Source organism: Numenius arquata, unplaced genomic scaffold (genome assembly GCF_964106895.1).
Source record: "Numenius arquata unplaced genomic scaffold, bNumArq3.hap1.1 HAP1_SCAFFOLD_777, whole genome shotgun sequence".
In the NCBI taxonomy this organism is placed as follows: domain Eukaryota; kingdom Metazoa; phylum Chordata; class Aves; order Charadriiformes; family Scolopacidae; genus Numenius; species Numenius arquata.
Window position 1 is genome coordinate 1 of NW_027415477.1, and position 20,037 is coordinate 20,037.

Genomic DNA, 20,037 nt, shown 5'->3' on the forward strand with positions numbered 1-20,037 from the left:
GGCAAGGGCCTGGCGGGGGGTTGGTACCCCCCTCCCAGGGGTGGCTTTGGGGGTGTCGGGGGCCTGGGGAGGGGCAGATCCTGGTCTCCCCCTCCCAAGGCCACACCTGGGGGGTAACCGGGGCTGGGGGGGTCCCGGTCACCCCCCCCTGGGATAAACTCCAGAGGGGTTGGGGGTCCGGGGGGGGTCCCGGTACCCCCATTCTGGCTGCAGCCGGTGGGGACCGGGGGGGTCCCCAGATCCTGGGGGCAGATCCGGGGGGTCGGAGAAAGCCAGGCCTGGGGGTCGGGAGGGTCCTGGGGAGGGGGGGGGGAGAAGACACAACAGGGTGGGGGGGTGTCCCCATCAGCATCAGTGCCCCCCCCTCTCCCCCCAAAAAAAAAGCCCCCAAAGCTGGGGGGGGGGGTGGGGGGTGGGGGGGGGTGTCCTGCACTCACCCCACTCCATGGCGCCGCCGATGTCCTCTCCTGCTGGGGGGCACCCATGGGGTGGGGGGCAGTGGGGGGGACACACACCCCCCTCTCCCTCCCCGGTGCCCCCCGGGGTGTCGTCCCCCTCGGTGATGAGCAGCGGCTGCGGGGGGACGCTGTGGGGCCGGTAGAGGGGCACCCCCTGGGCACCCATGGGTGCCACCACCCGGCTCTGAAAGAGGGGGTTGGTGTGGAAATGGTGCTCCTCCTCCTCCAGGTCCTCCTCTTCCTCCGCGTCTTCCTCCCGGGAGGAACAGCCGCCGTCGTCTTCATCCTCACCCTCCTCTTCCTCTTCGCTGCCTTCGGGGTCCTGGTGATTGGGGGAGGTGGTCCCTTCCATGGGCATGAACTTGGGCGAGGTGGTCCCATCCATAGGCACGTGCTCCTGTGAGATGGTCCCATCCATGGGCATGGCCTTGGGCAAATTGGTCCCTTCCATGGCCATGAACTTGTCTGAGATGGTCCCTTCCATGGCCATGAACTTGGGTGAGATGGTCCCTTCCATGGGCATGGCCTTGGGCAAGTTGGTCCCTTCCATGAGCGTGGCCTTGTCTGAGATGGTCCCTTCCATGGCCATGAACTTGTGTGAGATGGTCCCTTCCATGGGCATGGCCTTGGGCAAGTTGGTCCCTTCCATGAGCGTGGCCTTGTCTGAGATGGTCCCTTCCATGGCCATGAACTTGTGTGAGATGGTCCCTTCCATGGGCATGGACTTGTATGAGATGGTCTCATCCATGGGAATGGCCTTGGGCAAGTTGGTCCCATCCATGGACAAGACGCTCCTATGTATGGGCATGTGCTCCTGTGAGATGGTTCCATCCACAGGCATGGCCTTGGGCGAGGTGGTCCCATCTATCGGCACATGCTCCTGTGAGATGTTCTCATCCACAGGCACGGACATGGGGGAGATGCTCCCATCCATGGACATGGACCTGGGCGAGATGCTCCCATCCGTGGGCACGTGGCCACGGCGCTCGTTTGAGATGCTGCCACCCATGGACACGTGCGAGATGCTCTCACAGGCGAATCCCCAGCCTTGGTGCTCCTGGAAGATGCTCCCATCCACGGGCAGGGACTTGGGGGAGATGGTTCCATCTGTAGACACATGGAAGACGCTCTTGTACGTGGAGCCATGGCCTTGGTGCTTGTGGAAGGTGCTCTCATCCATGGGCATGGACATGGGCAAGATGTTCTTATCCGTGAGCATGGACATGGGTGAGATGGTCCCACCTGTAGATACACTGAAGATGCTCTCGTATGTGGATCCATGGCCTTGGTGCTTGTGTGAGATGCCCTCATCCATGGCGATGAACTTGGGTGAGATGTTCTCATCTGTGGGCACGTGCTGCTGTGAGCTGCTCCCCTCTGTGGGCACGTGGCCCTGATGCTCTGGTGAGATGCTGCCACCCGTGGACACGTGGAAGATGCTCTCGAACATGGATCTGTGGCCTTGGTGCTCATGCAAGAGGCTCCCATCCGTGGGCATGAACTTGGGTGAGGTGATCCCGTCCCTGGGCATGAAGTTGGGCGAGGTGCTCCCATCCATGGGCATGAAGTTGGGTGAGGTGATCCCATCCGTGGCCATGAACTTGGGTGAGGTGCTTCCATCCGTGGCCATGAACTTGGGCGAGGTGCTCCCATCCATGGGAATGGACTTGGGCGAGGTGCTCCCATCCGTGGGGATGAAGTTGGGTGAAGTTGTCCCATCCGTGGGCATGAACTTAGATGAGGTGCTCCCATCCGTGGGCATGAACTTAGGTGAGGTGCTCCCATCGGTGGGCATGAAGTTGGGTGAGGTGGTCCCATCGGTGGCCACGTGTTGGTGCGAGATGCCCTCTTCTGTAGCCCCAGGACCACGTTGCTGGTGTGAGATGCTCCGTGCTGTGGCCAAACTCCCGGCGGTGGCCCCGTAGCCGTGGTGCCAGCCACCTTGGGGCGTCCGGTCGTGGTGGTCGCCATCCTGCTGCCCCTCGATGGCCCCTTGCAGCTCCCAGACGCAGAGTTGGGCCTGCACCAGGCTGGCCCAGAAGACGTCGGTGCCAGCCCTGGGGACCACGCTGGGGGGGGTCACCCCTTCGGCACCCGCCCCCGAGAAGACGATGGCATCCTGCGCCGCCAGGACCCCTGATGTGGTGGTGGTGGTGGTGGTGGTGATGGTGGTGGTGATGATGGTGGTGGTGGTGGTGGTGGTGGTGGTCGGGGGGGGTGCCCGCCGGCTCCATGGCGCCGTGCCCCCCCCCCAGCTATGGCCACCTGCCCGCCCCGTGCAGGCAGCTGCCCCTCCTGGTCCTGGTCCTGGTCCTGGTCCTGGTCCTGGTCCTGGTCGCGGTGACGGTGCCCGGCCCCATGGCCGTGGGTCAGCCCTGCGGGGGTGGGGGGGAGAGAAGGAGGAGAGGGGTGGGGGGTGAGGGGGGGGTCCCTGCGCCGCGGGAGGGAGGGAGGGAGGGAAGGAAGGATGGAGGAAGGGAGGGAGAGATGGAGGAGGGAGGGAGGGAGGGAAGGATGGGGGGAAGAAGGAAGAAGGGAGGGAGGAAGGAGAGAGGGAAGGAGGGAGGGAGAGAGGAGGGAAAAAAGGAGGGAAGGAAGGATGGAGGAAGAAGGGAGGGAGGGAGGGAGGAGGGAGGAAGGAAGAAAGAAGGAAGAAGGAAGGAGGAAGGAGGAAGGAAAGAGGAAAGAAGGGAGGGAAGGATGGAGGCAGGGAAGGACGAGGGAGGGATGGAGGGAGGAAGGAAGGAGGAAAGAGGGAGGGAGGAAGGGAAGGAAGGAAGGATGGAGGAAGGGAGGAAGAGATGGAGGAGGGAGGGAGGGAAGGATGGAGGGAGGAAGGAAGAAGGGAGGGAGGGAGGAAGGAGAGAGGGAAGGAGGGAGGGAGAGAGGAGGGAAAAAAAGAGGGAAGGAAGGATGGAGGAAGAAGGGAGGGAGGGAGGAGGGAGGAAGGAAGAAAGAAGAAAGAAGGAAAAAGGAAGAAGGAAGGAGGAAGGAGGAAGGAAAGAGGAAAGAAGGGAGGGAAGGATGGAGGCAGGGAGGGATGGAGGGAGGAAGGAAGGAGGAAAGAAGGGAGGGAAGGATGGAGGCAGGGAGGGATGGAGGGAGGAAGGAAGGAGGAAAGAGGGAGGGAGGAAGGGAAGGAAGGAAGGATGGAGGAAGGGAGGAAGAGATGGAGGAGGGAGGGAGGGAAGGATGGGGGGAAGAAGGAAGAAGGGAGGGAGGAAGGAGAGAGGAAGGAAAGAGGAAAGGAGGGAGGGAGAGGGGAGGGAAAAATGGAGGGAAGGAAGGATGGAGGAAGAAGGGAGGGAGGGAGGAGGGAGGAAGGAAGAAAGAAGAAAGAAGGAAAAAGGAAGAAAGAAGGAGGAAGGAGGAAGGAAAGAGGAAAGAAGGGAGGGAAGGATGGAGGCAGGGAGGGATGGAGGGAGGAAGGAAGGAGGAAAGAAGGGAGGGAAGGATGGAGGCAGGGAGGGATGGAGGGAGGAAGGAAGGAGGAAAGAAGGGAGGGAAGGATGGAGGCAGGGAGGGATGAGGGAGGGATGGAGGGAGGAAGGGAAGGAAGGAAGGATGGAGGAAGAAAGGAGGGAGGGACGGAGGAGGGAAGATGGAAGGAAGGGAGGGAGGGAGAGAAGGAAGAAGGAAGAAAGGGAGGGAGGGGAGGAAGGAGGGAGGGAAGGAGGAAGGATGGGGAAGGGGGGAAGGAGGGATGAAGGAAGGAGAGAGGAAGGAAGGATGGAGAAAGAAAGGGAGGGGGGATGGCGGAGGGATGAAGGGAGGGATGAAGGGAGGGATGAAGGGAGGGAAGGAGGGAGGGAAGGGAGGGAGGGATGAAGGAAGAGGGAGGGAAAAGGGAGGGAAGGAGAAGGGAGGAAGGGAGGGATGAAGGGAGGGAAGGAGGGAGGGAAGGGTGGGAGGGATGAAGAAAGAGGGAGGGAAAAGGGAGGGAAGGAGGGAGGGAAGGGAGGGAGGGATGAAGGAAGAGGGAGGGATGAAGGGAGGGAAGGAGGGAGGGATGAAGGAAGAGGGAGGGAAGGAGGGAGGGAAGGGAGGGAGGGATGAAGGAAGAGGGAGGGATGAAGGAAGAGGGAGGGATGAAGGGAGGGAAGGAGGAAGAGGGAGGGAAGGGGGGAGAAGGGAAGGAGGGAGGATGGAGGAGGGAGGAGGCGTGAGAGGGGGAAGGAGGAAGGAGGAAGGAGGGAGGGGGGAGGGATCGGAGGAGGAAGGAGGGATGGAGGGAGGAGGAGGAGGAGGGACAGCCTGGTGGAGGGGGCTGAGGGAGGGGGGCTTGAGGGTGGGTACCTCCGGGCAGGGTTGGGGGGGGGGGTCCCAGCACCCGCACCCCAGCACCCGCACCCCGTCCCCGTCCGTCCCCCCCCCCGCCGTGGCACCCACGTCACGGCCCCCACGTCACCCACGTCACCGCCACCGCCGCGGCTTCCGGCCCTGCCGGGGCAGGAAACGGGGATGGGAGCTGGGGTGGGGGTGGGGGGGGCACCCAACCGACCCCCCCCAGTTTGGGGGAGGGTGGGGGGAAGGGCTCTGCACCCCACATCCTGCCCCACATCTCCCTCCCGCGTAGGCCGCCCCGGAGCACAACCCCATAGCAGCCATCAGAGAAGCCACTACAATGGTGGGGGGGGGGGTACATTGGTGTCTCCGTCCCCCCCGTCCCCCCCCCCGCCACCAGCACCCCTGTCCCCGGTCGGGGGGGGGGGGGAGGGGGTGCACCCAAGGTTGGGGGGGGTCCTGCAGCACCCCCAAATCAAGGGGGGGGGGGGACAGGGGGTGTCTTGCCCCCAGATTTGGGTGCTGCCTGAATTTTGAGGGGGTGGGGGGGGGGCTGTGCCGAGGGGGGGTGCACCCCAAAGTGGGTGCTGCCTGCACGTGCCCCCAACCCCTTCACCCCTCCCTCCAAGTGCACCCCCATCAGGACACCCCAGGGAGGGGGGGGGGGGGGCACCCAAAGGGTTATTGGGGGGGGGTTTTGGGGGGACCCCAAAAGGCTTTAGAAGGGGGGGGGGGACACACACACAAGGTCTATGGGGACCCCAAAGGGTTCTGGGGGGGGCTCAGAGGGTGGGGACCCCAAAGGGTGGGGACCCCAAAGACTGTAGAAGAACCCAAAAATTGGGGGGGGGCACCTCAAAGAGTGGGGGGGGCGCTCGGGGGGGGGGGGGGGTGTCCCGAGGAGTGGGGGGGAGGACCCCAGAAGTTTACAAGGAGGGTCTGGGGGGTGGAAGGGGGGGGGGGGGCACCCCCAAGGGTGTGAGGGGCACCCCAAAGGCTGGGGGGAACCCCGAAACTTATGGGGGGGTTCAGGGCGGGGCTGGGGGAGGGGGACAAGATTTGTGGGGGGGGGGGACCCCAAAGGGTGTAGGGGGGACCCTAAAGGGGTGGGGGGGACCCCAGAGATCTTTGGGGCTCCAGAGGAGCCCGGGGGGGGACCCCAAGAGTTGGGGGGGGGGGGACCGAGGGGGGGGGGGGCCCTCAAGGTGTTTTGGGGGGACCCTCAAGGCTCGGGGGACCCTGAAGGGGCGAGGGGGGCCCTGGGGGTCGCTGAGGGCTATGGGGCCCCCCCGGGGGTCCCGCCCGTGTCCCCCCCCCCCCCCCCCGCTCCCCTCCCCTTCCCTTACCGGCACTGCCGGCGCGCGGCGCGGGGCGTGTCCTCCGATGGCCACGCCCCCTTCCCCTCCCTTCCAGGCGGGGGCGGGGCAAGAGCGTACAGGGACACGCCCCGCCCCCCTCCCCGCGGCGAGGCCACGCCCCCTCGCTGTGCCCAGCCACGCCCCCTCGGTGTGCCAGGCCACGCCCCCCCGGTGTGCCCGGTCCCGCTCCTGAGCCCCGACGGGAGGGTCCTGCCCCACCGGGCCCGATCCTGCCCCCCACAATGGGCTCATCCTGCCCCCACGGGGCCCGATCCTGGCCCCACACGGGCTGATCCTGCCCCACGGGGTCTGATCCTGCCCCACAGGGCCCGATCCTGGCCCCCACCATGAACCCCATCCTGCCCCATGGACTCGATCCTGCCCCCCCCCCCATGGGCTGATCCTACCCCCCCATAGACTCCATTCTGCCCCACAGGGCCCCATCCTGCCCCACCGGGCCCGATCCTGCCCCCACACGGGCTGATCCTGCCCCACGGGGTCTGATCCTGCCCGACAGGGCCCCATCCTGCCCCCCCCAATAGGCTCATCCTGCCCCACAGGGCCCGATCCTGCCCCCACATGGGCTGATCCTGCCCCACGGGGTCTGATCCTGCCCCACAGGGCCCCATCCTGGCCCCCACCATGAACCCCATCCTGCCCCATGGACCCGATCCTGCTCCCCCCATGGGCTGATCCTACCCCCCATAGACTCCATTCTGCCCCACCGGGCCCGATCCTGCCCCCACACGGGCTGATCCTGCCCCACGGGGCCCGATCCTGACGCCCCACAGGGCCTGATCCTGCCCCCCCAATGGACTGATCCTGCCCCACAGGGTCCCATCCTGCCCCACAGGGACAATCCTGCCCCCCCGGGCTCCATCCTGCCTCCCCAATGGGCTCATCCTGCCCCACGGGGTCTGATCCTGCCCCATGGACCCGATCCTGCCCCCCCATGGACCGATTCTGCCCCCTCCTATGGCCCAATCCTGCCCCACGGGGTCTGATCCTGCCCCATGGACCCGATCCTGCCCCCCCATGGACCCGATCAAGCCCCATGGGGCATGGTCCTGCCCCACAGGGCCCGATCCTGCCCCTCCACGGATCAATCCCGCCTCTCCATGGGGCCCGATCCTTCCCCCCCCCCCCCAAAAATCACACCCCACAAGCTGTGACAAACGCCATCGCTTTATTCCCTGACCCCGGGGGGGGCTGAGGGTGGGGAGGACACCCCCACCCATGGGTGCTGTGTCCCGTCCCCGTCCCCTGTCCCCCCCCCCCCAGGCCATGGGTGCCACGGTCACTTGCGGCGCAGGTAGAAGGCGGTGATGGCGGGGGGGGGCGGCCACGGCCAGCGCCTCCCCCGGTCCCGAGGCCGTGCTGAGGAAGAGCCCGGGGAAGGCGGCCGCCTCGAAGGTGTGCGTGGAGCCACCAAAGGTCTTGTAGAAGGTGTAAGGGGTGGCCTCCTTCGCCCGCAAGAACAGGTCCAGCAGCCCCACCTCCTGTCATTGGATGGGGGGGGGGGGGGGGGGTGTCACCGCTGGGACACCACCACCCCCCCCCGGGGTGGCACCGTCCCACAGAACCCCCCCCACCTCCAGGTGTCACCATCTCCAGGTGCCACCATCTCAAGGAACCCCATCCTCAAGGTGATGCCATCATGGGGTGACACCACCTGGGAAATCCCCACCGCCAGGTGACACCCCCTCAAGGTGGCACCATCCTGGGGAACCCCCACCTCCAGGTGATGCCATCACCTCAGGGTGACACCACTTTGGAATGACACCACCTTACGGTGCCACCACCTTATGTTTGCCACATTGGGTTGACCCAGCTTGGATTGACCCACTTCTGGATGTCCACCACCTTAGGGTACCCCCACCTTGGGTTGTCCACCTTGGGTTGACCCTCCTTGGGATGCCCCATCTCTGGGTGACCCCACCTTGGGTTGACTCGCCTCTGGACGTCCACCACCCCAAGGTGCCCCCACCTTGGGCTGACCCACTTCTGGGTGTCCACCACCTCTAGGTGTCCCCACCTTGTATGCCCGCCTTGGGTTGACCCACCTCTGGATGTCCACTACCTTAGGGTACCCCCACCTTGGGTTGACCACGTTGGGTTGACCCTTCTTGGGATGCCCCACCTCTGGGTGCCCCCACCTTGAGTCAACACACCTCTGGACGTCCACCACCCCAAGGTGCCCCCACCTTGGGTTGACCCTCCTTGGGACACCCCATTTCTGGGTTCCCCCACATTGGGTTGACCCACTTCTGGGTGTCCACCACCTCTAGGTGTCCCCACCTTGTATGCCCACCTTGGGTTGACCCAGCTCTGGACATCCACCACCCCAGGGTACCCACACCTTAGGTTGTCTACCTTGAGTTGACCCATCTTGGGTTGCCCCACCCCAGGGTGCCCCCCACCGTGACCTCCCCCACACACACCCACCTCCAGCTTCAGCTGGGGCTCGGGACCGGTGCCGCAGGAGAGGGCCTTGGTGCCACCACGGATGCCCACGATGAGGGGACAGCGCTGGCGCTCCAGGTGCCGGTTGGGCACCACGCTGATGGGTTCTACGGGGAGATGAGGTAGGTGGGGTTGGGTGGGAGGAGCACCCACGGGTGGGGGTACCACCCCCTCCCCACCCAGGGCACCCACCTTCCTGGGCGGCGTTGACCCCCTGCAGGCTGGTGGCCACCAGGCGGCCGTTGTGCAGGCAGAGCCCCCTCTGCTCCGTGTCCCGCACCAGGTAGTGGTAGGGCTCCAGGGGGGGGCGCGACTCCGCCGAGGATATTGTTGCCCCCTCCTCTGCTGGGGGACACGGGGACATGGGGACATGGGGAGTGGGCAGAGGGGTGGCATGGGGACGTGGGGACACGGGGACATGGGGACATGAGGAGGGGGCAGAGGGGTGGCATGGGGGCGTGGGGGCATGGGGACACGGGGGCATGGGGACATGGGGACATGGGGACATGGGGAGGGGGCATAGGGGCATCGGGAGCATGGGGACATGGGGACATGGGGAGGGGGCATAGGGGCATTGGGAGCATGGGGACATGGGGACATGGGGACATGGGGAGGGGGCATAGGGGCATCAGGGGAGCATGGGGACATGGGGACATGGGGAGGGGGCATAGGGGCATCGGGAGCATGGGGACATGGGGACATGGGGAGGGGGCATAGGGGCATCGGGAGCATGGGGACATGGGGACATGGGGAGGGGGCATAGGGGCATCAGGGGAGCATGGGGACATGGGGACACAGGGAGGGGGCATAGGGGCATCAGGGGAGCATGGGGACATGGGGACATGGGGACATGGGGAGCGGGCATAGGGGCATCGTGGGGACGTGGTGGCATCGGGAGGGGGCAGAGGGTCATCATGGGGGGCATAGGGACATGGGGCATCACAGGGACATGGGATTGGGGTACATGGGGATGGGGCACAGAGGAGTGATGGGCACGTGGGGTTGGGGGACATGGGGACACAGGGAGGGGGCACAGGGGGTGTCACAGGGGCATGGGAATATGGGGGCATGTGGGCATCACAGGGACGTGGGGATGGGGGACATGGGGACACGGGGACAGGGGACATGGTGAAGGGGCACGGGGGGGGGGGGGTCACCAATCCTAGGGGGACATGGGGACATTGGGCATCACAGGGACGTGGGGATGGGGGACATGGAGACGGGGGACACGGGTGTGATGGGCACGTGGGGATGGGGGACATGGGGACAGGGGACACGGTGAGGGGGCACAGGGGGTGTCACAAGTCCAGGGGGACATGGGGACACCGGGCATGACAGGGACGTGGGGACCGGGGGGACACGGACGTGATGTGCACGTGGGGGTAGGGCTAGATGCAGGGACATGGGGACAGGGACACGGGGGACAGATGGGGACAGGGACACGGGGGGGAGGGGGGGGGCACGTGGGGACAAGCCCCCCCGTCCCCGTCCCCCGTCCCCACCGGGCGCTACCTGTCCCCAGGAAGGCGTCGAACAAGGCCACCATGTCGGGGTCGGTGACAGCCTCGGCCGTGACACCCAGCGGGTGCCTGAAGGACTGGGTCTGCTCCGGGTGGCCCTGGGGACCCCCGGCTCTGGAGGGGGACACACACACACACACACACACACACACACACACACGGGGGTGAGGGCGGGGGCCACGCTGGGTGACTCAAGCCCCTGGGTCCAAGGAGAGGGACAGCCCCGTCCCCACCCTGTCACCGCTCACCTGCAGGCAGGTCTGGACCCGTGGGACATGGCTGAGCCTGCGCGAGAGAGAGAGGGTGGCATGTGGGTGACACGGGGTGACGCGGGTTGGGGGGGAGTGGGGTGGGGGGGGTGGGGAATCCCCCCCCTCCCCTCTAGCCCCCATCAATGCACCCGGTCTCCCAGTTGGCTCCCAGTTGGCTCCCAGTCGGCAGCCGGTTGTCAGTAGGCTCCAGAGTGAACGCCACCTAGAGTGTCACCCCAGCGGCTTGTCCCCGTCCCCAGCGATACCTGCGATTCCGTCAGCGTCTGGAGTCCTGTCCCGCGTCCTCTGGGGTGTCTCTGTGCGTGTGTGTGTGTGTGTGTCACCCCCCCAACGGGTGACAGTGGCTCTTATAAGGCTGGGCGGGGGGGGGGGGGACGGGGACAGAGCCCGCCCCGGTAATTGCACGGGTGTGAGCTGGGCTGGGCGGGCGCTGGCACAGCGCGAGGACGGGTGACAGGGACAGGCGGTGATGGCGAAACACTCTCCTCCCGGTGTGGTTGTCCCCGTGTCCGTTCCCCGCCCCCGCCGGGGTGCCCATTGTCACCGAGGCTGGGGTGTCCCCCGTGCCCCCCCCCCCCAGCCACCCCCATCCCCGTGGTGTCCCCTGTCCGGTGACGCCGTGTGGCCCGTGGATGGTCCCCGCGATGTCCCCGTGCCCTGTCCCCAAGATACTGGGGTGTCCTGTCCCCGTGGTGTCCGTGTGTTCCGTCCCCACGGTGTCCGTGTGTCCCGTCCCCATGGTCCCCTGTGTCCCATCCCCACGGTGTCCGTGTGTCCCATCCCCATGGTGTCCGTGTGTCCCGTCCCCATGGTCCCCTGTGTCCCATCCCCACGGTGTCCGTGTGTCCCATCCCCATGGTGTCCGTGTGTCCCGTCCCCATGGTCCCCTGTGTCCCATCCCCATGGTGTCCGTGTGTCCCATCCCCGTGGTGTCCATGTGTCCCGTCCCCATGGTGTCCGTGTGTCCCATCCCCACGGTGTCCGTGTGTCCCATCCCCATGGTCTCCTGTGTCCCGTCCCCATGGTGTCCGTGTGTCCCGTCCCCATGTCCCATGCGCCTCGTCCCCGAGGTCCCACGTGTTCTGTCCCCATGGTCCCACGTGCCTTGTCCCCACGGTGTCCGTGTGCCCCGTCCCAGAGGTCCCATGTGCCCTGTCCCCATGGTCCCACCCCCAGGGACCCATCACGGAAGTCCCATGTGCCATGTCTCCATGGTGCCCGTGTCCCCTGTCCCAGAGGTCCCACGTGTCTTGTCCCCGAGGTCCCACATGCCCTGTCCCCATGGTGTCCACTGTGCCGCGTCCCTATAGACCCCCGAGCGCAATCCCCATGGTGTCCCCCACCCCCTGGTGTCCACATCCCCACGGTGTCCCCCACCCCCTGGTATCCCCCCATCCCCCTGGTGTCCCCCATCCCCCTGGTGTCCCCCACCCCATGGTGCCCTCCATCCCCCGGTGTCCCCTCATCCCCACGGTGTCCCCCACCCCCTGGTGTCCCCCCATCCCCCTGATGTCCCCCATCCCCACGATGTCCCCCACCCCATGGTGCCCTCCATCCCAACGGTGTCCCCCATCCCCACAGTGTCCCCCCACCCCCTGGTGTCCCCCATCCCCATGGTGTACTCCATCTCCCTGGTGTCCCCCATCCCTTTCGTGTCCCCCATCCCCACGGTGTCCCCCCATCCCCACGGTGTCCCCCATCCTCCTGGTGTCCCCCATCTGATGGTGTCCCCCAATCCCCTTCGTGTCCCCCATCCCCATGATGTCCCCCCATCCCCACGGTGTCCCCCATCCCCCTGGTGTCCCCCATCCCCCGGTGTCCCCTCATCCCCACGGTGTCCCCCACCCCCTGGTGTCCCCCCATCCCCCTGATGTCCCCCATCCCCACGATGTCCCCCACCCCATGGTGCCCTCCATCCGCACGGTGTCCCCCATCCCCACAGTGTCCCCCCATCCCCACGGTGTCCCCCATCCCCATGGTGTCCCCCACCTCCTGGTGTCCTTCATTCCCACGGTGTCCCCCATCCCCCTGGTGTCCCCCATCCCCACGGTGTCCCCCATCCGATGGTGTCCCCCGATCCCCTTCGTGTCCCCCATCCCCACGATGTCCCCCCATCCCCATGGTGTCCCCCATCCCCCTGGTGTCCCCCATCCCCACGTTGTCCCACCCCGTGCCACGCCGCGCTGTCCCCCCGCGCTGCCGGTGACAGTCGGGGCGCATCGTGCGGGAAGCGGCTGCCACCCCACCCCACCCCCAAAATGCGGGAAGGGGCCGGTCCCGGGAGGTGCCCCATCTCTGGGGCAGCCCCACCGCCCGCGTCACCCCTCCCTGGGGACATCCCGTCCCCGTCCCAAACGAAGCGGTGGCGCAAGAGCGGCCACCCCGCCGCGGTGACGAAGGCGCCGGGGGCCACCGCTGGCCCGGCCCTGCCTTGTGTGTGTGTCCCCCCCCCTCGCTGCCACCCACGGCACGGGGACAGAGGTGTCCTCAGCATCTTTATTCCCAGGGGATGGCACCGTCCCCGGGGCGGGATGTCACCATCACTGGGGGGATGTCACCGTCCCCAGAGGGGGATGGCACCATCCCTGGGGGGGGGGGGGGGGGAAGGCACCGTCCCCAGAGGGGGATGGCACCGTCCCTGGGGGGGTGGCACTGTCCCGGGGGGGGGGATGGAACCGTCCTGGGGGGGGATGTCACCATCACTGGGGGGCGATGTCACCATCAGTGGGGGGTATGGCACCGTCTCTGGGGGGATGGCACCGTTCCGGGGGGGTGGTGGCACAGTCCCCAGAGGGGGTTGTCACCATCCCTGGGGGGGGGGGGGGGGATGGAACCGTCCCAGAGAGATGTCACTGTCCTGGGAGGGAGGGATGGCACCATCACTGGGGGGATGTCACCCTCTCCGGGGGGATGGCACCGTCCCTGGGGGGGATGGAACCGTCCTGGGGGGATGGCACCGTCCCGGGGGGGTGGCACCGTCCTCAGAGGGGGATGGCACCATCCTGAGGGGGTTGTCACCATCCCCAGGGGGATGGCACCATCCCTGGGGGGGGATGGCACCATCCCAGAGAGATGTCACTGTCCTGGGAGGCAGGGATGTCACCATCACTGGAGGGATGTCACCATCACTGGGGGGATGTCACCATCTCCGGGGGGATGGCACCATCCCTGTGGGGGGATGGAACCGTCCTGGGGGGGATGTCACCATCACTGGGGGGGATGTCACGGTCACTGGAGGGGGATGGCACCGTCTTGGGTGGGATGGCACCGTCCCCAGGGGGGGATGTCACCATCCTGAGGGGTGGCACTGTCCCAGGGGGGATGTCACCATCACTGGGGGGGATGGCACCATCACTGGGGGGATGGCACCGTCCCCAAGGGGTATGTCACCATCTCGGGGGGGGGTGGCACCATCTCCAGGGGGATGTCCCTGTCCCCAGGGGGAATGTCACCATCAGTAAGGGGATGGCACCATCACTGGGGGGATGGCACCTTCCCCAGGGAGGATGTCACCATCCCCGGCGGGGGGGGGGGGGGGGATGTCACCGTCCCCGGGGGCTCAGCAGAGCTGGAAGTAGAAGTCGAGGAGGTGGGTGGCATCGGGGTGGCGGGAGAGCCCCAGGGGCTGGTGGCCGCGGGCCGAGGTGCAGAGGAACCAGCCGGGGTTGGCGGCCGACTCGAAGCGCCACAGCCCGTCCTTGTAGGAGCGGAAGAAGGTGAAGGCGGCCGAGGCCACCCCGGCCTGGGGCAGCTCCCTGATGTCAGCGTCCTGCGGTGGCCACCACCCCCCCACAACGATGGGACGTCACCGGTGGCCGGCTCGGGGACAGCCCCACCTGGCTCTGTCGTGCTCCCCAGCCCCGTGGTGTCCCCAGCCCCACAATGTCCCATCCCTGTGATCCCCATGGTGTCCCCAGCCCCACAATGTCCCATCCCCGTGGTCCCCAGCCCTGGGTCTCCAGCCCCATGGTGTCCCTGTGGTGTCCCCAATCCCACAATGTCCCATCCCTGTGATCCCCATGGTGTCTCCAGCCCCACAATGTCCCATCCCCGTGGTCCCCAGCCCTGGGTCTCCAGCCCCATGGTGTCCCCAATCCCACAATGTCCCATCCCTGTGATCCCCGTGGTGTCCCCAGCCCCACAATGTCCCATCCCCGTGGTCCCCAGCCCCGTGGTCTCCAGCCCCATGGTGTCCCTGTGGTGTCCCCAATCCCACAATGTCCCATCCCTGTGATCCCCATGGTGTCTCCAGCCCCACAATGTCCCATCCCCGTGGTCCCCAGCCCTGGGTCTCCAGCCCCATGGTGTCCCCAATCCCACAATGTCCCATCCCTGTGATCCCCATGGTGTCCCCAGCCCCACAATGTCCCATCCCCGTGGTCCCCAGCCCCGTGGTCTCCAGCCCCATGGTGTCCCTGTGGTGTCCCCAATCCCACAATGTCCCATCTCTGTGATCCCCGTGGTGTCCCCAGCCCCACAGTGCCCCATCCCTGTGGCACCCTTGTCCCCACAGTGTCCCCATCCCCATGGCATCCCCATCCCCACCGTGTCCCCATCCCTGGGGCATCCCCATCCCTGTGTTGTTCCCATCCCCATGGCATCCCCACCCCTGTGGGACCCTTGTCCCCACAGTGTCCCCATCCCTGTGGCATCCCTGTCCCCGTCCCTTTGGTGTCTCCATCCCCATGGCATCCTTGTCCCCATGGCATCCTCGTTCCCATGGCATCCTCATCCCCGCAGTGTCCCCATCCCCATGGCGTCCCCATCCCCAGCATGTCCCCGTCCCTGTGGCATCCCCATCCCTGTGGCGTCCCCATCCCCGTGGCATCCCCACCCCTGTGGCATCCTTGTCCCCACAGTGTCCCCATCCCCATGGTGTCCCCATCCCCACAGTGTCCCCCTCCCCGTGGCATCCCCACCCCTGTGGCATCCCTGTCCCCATCCCTTTGGTGTCTCCATCCCCTTGGCATGGGGATCCCCTTGGCATCCCTTTGGTGTCTCCATCCCCTTGGCATCCCCGTCCCCGTGGCATCCCCATCCCCTTGGCATCCCCGTGGCATCCCCATCCCTTTGGGGTCCCCGGGCTTGTCCCCGTCCCCGCGGTGTCCCCTGACCTGCAGCTGCAGGGTGGGCTGGCTGGCGGGGGGGCTGGCCAGGCAGCGGGTGCCGTTCTGGATGCCCAGGATGACGGGCAACCGGGTGGGCTCGAAGGCACGGTTGGGCACCCAAAACACCTTCTCTGCGGGGGTGACACACGGATTGGGGGGGGGGGGGGGGCCATCAGGACCTGCCCGATATGTGTGTGTATGTGTGTCCCCCCCCACCCTCCACGTCCCCGTGTCACCTTCCAGGGCGGCGTTGGCCCCTTGCAGGTGCCCGGCCACCAGCTGGTCGTTGCGCAGGTAAAGCGATTTCTGGTTGACGTCCCAAATCCTGCCCGAGGGGGGGGGACGGACGGACACACACACGAGAGGGGACAGCGGTGACAGCGGTGCCCACCCCAGCACCCTGACACCCTCTCCCCCCCCCCCAAAAAAAAAAGTCCCACCCCATGTCCTGTGTTCCCCCCCCCCCCCCACCTCCAAGGAGATGTCACACACACATCCCCCCCCCGCCCCCCTTTCCGTGGGTGACTTACCGGTACTGGAAAACTTTGGTCTGCAGGGCGGGCGCGTGGCAGAGGGCTAAGCCTTCGGCCTCTGCGCAGAGGAAGAGGAGGGCGAGGGTGAGCGCGGGTTGGCACGTCATGGCACCCCGATACCCGCTCGCTGTGTGTCCAATCCCCCCCCCCCACACACACCTCCACCCTGCCCCTTCCCCAAACCTTTATAACCCCTCCCGAAATTCCCAGCCTGCGGAGGCGGGGGGCTGCCGGTGGCGCAACCGGCCCCCCACGGTTCCGCTTCCCCTCCTGTCTCACCCGGGGCCATTCCCCCGGGGGGGGGGGGGGGTCCCCGTTTCCCCTCCCCCCCCCCCCCATCACCCCCGCTCACCCATGGGACACCCCCCCCACCCCGGCTAAGCCCCGGAGCTGCGGCTGGGAGGAAGGAAGGAAGGGAGGAAGGAGGTTGGCAGTGGTATTGCCACACAGCTGGTGGGGTGCGAAGGGGTGGCTCCGCCCCGCCCGAGGGCTCGGCAGGGGCTGGGGGTGGCAACCGGAGCCGGTCGCCCCGAGGGGTGACAATGGGACAAACCTTGGGGTCACCGGGCCCCTCGGAGTTGGCCGAGGTGGGCCTCGAACTCCTAACCTCGGAGCTGGGGGGGCGGCGCCCTCCCTGTTGCGCCACCAGGCGGGGCTAGCCGCACATGGGCGGAGTTGCGGCGGCCCCGGCGCATGCGCAGCGAGGAGAGGAGGGCCGGCGCCAGGACCCAGCGGGCCCCCGTAGGTGTAGCGTGGGGACCAGTGAGTGGCCGCCGGCGGGCGGCGCATGCGCGGTGTGGGCGGGGAGGGAGGAGCGCATGCGCAGTGGGCGGCGGGAGCGGACTGCGCATGCGCAGTGTGCGCGGGCAGGGCGGGGGCGCATGCGCAGTGGGCGGCGGGAGAGGGCTGCGCATGCGCAGTGTGCGCGGGCAGGGCGGGGGCGCATGCGCAGTGGGCGGCGGGAGAGGGCGGCGCATGCGCAGTGCTCTCCCCCCCCCCTCCGGCGGGAGGGGAAGCGGGGGCCATGGCGGGAGGCCGGGCGCTGTGGGCGGCCGTCGTCTCCGTCGTGCTGGCGGCCTGGAGGGCCCAGGGCCTCTATTTCCACATCGGCGAGACCGAGAAGCGCTGCTTCATCGAGGAAATCCCAGATGAGACCATGGTTATCGGTGCGGGGCCCTGAGGGGGGAGCGGGGAGCGGGGAGGAGGCCACCGGGGGGGGTGGGGTGGGTAACGGGAGGGATAACCGAGGTTTGGGGGAGGCGATGGGGGGGACCACCGGGCGTCGGGAGGGGCCGGGGGGCAATGGGGAACCCCCAAGGGCCGGGAGAGATCCCTAGGAAGGGGGATGGGGGTGGGAAGTAACGGGACGGGGGTGCTGGGCCCGGTCTGGGGGTGCTGGGCCCGGTCTGGGGGTGCTGGGCCCCGCTTCCACCCGCCGCTCTCCCCAGGGAACTACCGGACGCAGCTGTGGGACAAACAGTCGGAGTCGTTCCTGCCCTCCACCCCCGGGCTGGGCATGCATGTGGAGGTGAAGGACCCCGACGGCAAGGTGAGCGGCACGGGGGGGACGGGAAGGGACAAGGGGGGGGATCCGGGCACCCACCGCCCCCGGGGTGGGGTCCCCAGGACATGTGGGGTGCCCCCCAGCCTGGGATTGGGGTCCCCAGGGTGCCCCCTAGCAGGGGTGGGGGGTCCGTGGGGTGTCCCCTAGCTGGGGTGCGGGGTCCCTGAGGTGCCCCCAAGCTGGGGTGGGGGTGCCCCCCAGCTGGGGTGCAGGGGTCCGTGGGGTGCCCCACAGCTGGGGTGGGGGTCCCTGGGGTGCCTCCCAGCTGGAGAGAGGGGTCCCTGAGGTGCCCCCAAGCTGGGATGGGGGTGCCCCCCAGCCTGGGAGTGGGGTCCACGGGGTGTCCTGTAGCAGGGGTGGGGGGTCCCTGGGGTGCCCCCCAGCTGGGTTGTGGGTCCCTGAGGTGCCCCCAAGCTGGAGTGGGGGGGTCCCTGGGGTGCCTGCTAGTTAGGGGAAGGGGTTTCTAGGGTGCACGGGGTCCCTATTGATGAGGTTAGGTGTTCCTGGGGTGCCCCCCCCGGCCTGGTTGTGGGGTCCCTGGAGCTCCTGGGGTGCCCACCAGCCTGGGTGGGGGGTCCCTAGGGAGCAAAGAGTGCTTGCCAGGGAAGGGGGGGGGGGTCCCTGGGGCACCCACCAGCTGTGGCAGGGGGTCCCTGGGGCACCCACCAGCTTGAGCGTGGGGTCCCTGGGCAGCACGGAGCACCCACCAGCCAGGGCAGTGCATCTCTGGGGTTCCTGGGGTGCCCTCCAGCTTGGGTGGGGGTCCCTGAGGTGCCCCCTAGCTGGAGCAAGGAGTCCCTGAGGTGTCCCCCAGCTTGGGTGGGGGTCCCTGAGGTGCCCCCCAGCTGGAGTGAGGGGTCCCTGGAGTGTCCCCCAGCTGGAGTGAGGGGTCCCTGGAGTGTCCCCCAGCTGGGGTGGGGGTCCCTGAGGTGTCCCCTAGCTGGAGCGAGGGGTCCCTGAGGTGCCCCCCAGCTGGAGTGAGGGGTCCCTGGAGTGTCCCCCAGCTGGGGTGGGGGTCCCTGAGGTGCCCCCTAGCTGGAGCGAGGGGTCCCTGAGGTGCCCCCCAGCTTGAGTGGGGGTCCCTGAGGTGCCCCCTAGCTGGAGCGAGGGGTCCCTGAGGTGCCCCCCAGCTTGAGTGGGGGTCCCTGAGGTGCCCCCTAGCTGGGGTGGGGGTCCCTGAGGTGCCCCCCAGCTGGAGTGAGGGGTCCCTGGAGTGTCCCACAGCTGGGGTGGGGATTCCCTGGCGCATATGGGGTGTCCCACCAGCTGTGGCAGGGGGTCCCTGGGGCACCCACCAGCGGGGGTGTGTTGTCCCTGAGGACCACAGGGTGCCCCCCCAAAGCCAGGACAAGGGGAAATCCGTGTGACCCCCTGGGATTTATCCCGGTTTCACTTCCCCGGGATCGGGGCTGCGGGTGACGGGTGCCGACGGTGTTGGGTGGCGCAGGTGGTCCTGTCGCGACAGTACGGCTCGGAGGGACGCTTCACCTTCACCTCCCACACTCCGGGCGAGCACCAGATCTGCCTCCACTCCAACTCCACGCGCATGGCCCTCTTCGCCGGCGGCAAACTGGTAACCTGGGGAGGGGGGGGACGGGACGGACGGGAATCGCGGGGCTGGGGGGGGGGAAAAACCCAGGCTCCGAGGAGGGGGGGTAGGGGTGGGTGACGATGACGATGAGGGTGTGATGATGATCCCCCATCGTCTTTTTCTTTTTTTATTTTTTTTTTGGGCCCCCGCCAGCGGGTACACCTGGACATCCAGGTGGGGGAACACACCAACAACTACCCCGAAATCGCCGCCAAGGACAAACTGACGGAGCTGCAGCTCCGCGCCCGCCAGCTCCTCGACCAGGTAGAGCAGATCCAGAAGGAACAGAACTACCAACGGGTGAGGAAAAGGCACCGAACGCACACACACCCCCCCCCGCCCCCCCCTTTATCTTTTTTTTTTTGCTCCTAACCTTCATTTTTTTTTTTATATAATTTGTCTCCCCCCCTCTCCCCCCCGCCGGCAGTACCGGGAGGAGCGTTTCCGTATGACCAGCGAGAGCACCAACCAGCGGGTGCTGTGGTGGTCCATCGCCCAAACCATCATCCTCATCCTCACCGGAATCTGGCAGATGAGGCACCTCAAGAGTTTCTTCGAGGCCAAAAAGCTGGTGTGACACCCCCCCCCCCCCCCAAAAAAAAAAACCAAACCAAACTGCCTGGTGGTGGGTGGTTTGGGTGAAAAATAAAGGTTTTTGGGGTCCGACGGGGCTCGCTGGTGCTTTTTTGGGGTGGAAGGGGGGCTCTGGCGCTGCCTGGCCGCAGTGTCCCCCCCCCCTCCGCTGTCTGTGTCGTCCCCCCCCAACAAGAACCCAGGGGGTGCACCCCATGAACCACCGCTGGGGGGGGGGGGGGGGGTGTGTGCTGCTGCTCAGTCCTCCAGCGCTAGGGGGCAGCGTGTAGACCGCCCCCCTCCCTTGGGGGGG

General features: G+C 67.2%; 3 protein-coding genes across 4 annotated transcripts; 1 reads left to right on the top strand and 2 right to left on the bottom strand.

The window, feature by feature from the left end:
* Positions 1-7,397: 7,397 nt before the first annotated feature.
* Positions 7,398-10,109, bottom strand: LOC141478743 (interleukin-36 receptor antagonist protein-like). Its single transcript, XM_074167728.1, is given in 5 exon segments — positions 7,398-7,440; positions 7,442-7,599; positions 8,546-8,670; positions 8,756-8,908; positions 10,076-10,109. Coding segments are annotated over 5 exon segments (513 nt in total).
* A 3,805-nt stretch (positions 10,110-13,914) lies between these two features.
* On the bottom strand, positions 13,915-16,103 carry LOC141478746 (interleukin-1 family member 10-like). 2 transcript variants are annotated; one of them, XM_074167733.1, is made up of 4 exons: positions 15,994-16,103; positions 15,700-15,788; positions 15,470-15,594; positions 13,915-14,052 (listed from the first exon to the last, which is right to left on the bottom strand). In XM_074167733.1, the coding sequence occupies exons 1-4, from the start codon at positions 16,101-16,103 to the stop codon at positions 13,915-13,917; spliced, it is 462 nt and encodes a 153-aa protein (XP_074023834.1). The 2 variants fall into 2 exon arrangements, with proteins under 2 accessions (XP_074023834.1, XP_074023833.1); XM_074167732.1 differs by having other exon boundaries at positions 13,915-14,124.
* Positions 16,104-17,017: 914 nt separating this feature from the next.
* On the top strand, positions 17,018-19,821 carry TMED4 (transmembrane p24 trafficking protein 4). Its single transcript, XM_074167727.1, has 5 exons — positions 17,018-17,162; positions 17,445-17,545; positions 19,008-19,133; positions 19,305-19,451; positions 19,579-19,821. Exons 1-5 carry the CDS (start codon positions 17,021-17,023, stop codon positions 19,726-19,728), a joined length of 666 nt encoding a protein of 221 aa, XP_074023828.1. The 5' UTR covers positions 17,018-17,020; the 3' UTR covers positions 19,729-19,821.
* The last annotated feature ends 216 nt before the right edge of the window (positions 19,822-20,037 follow it).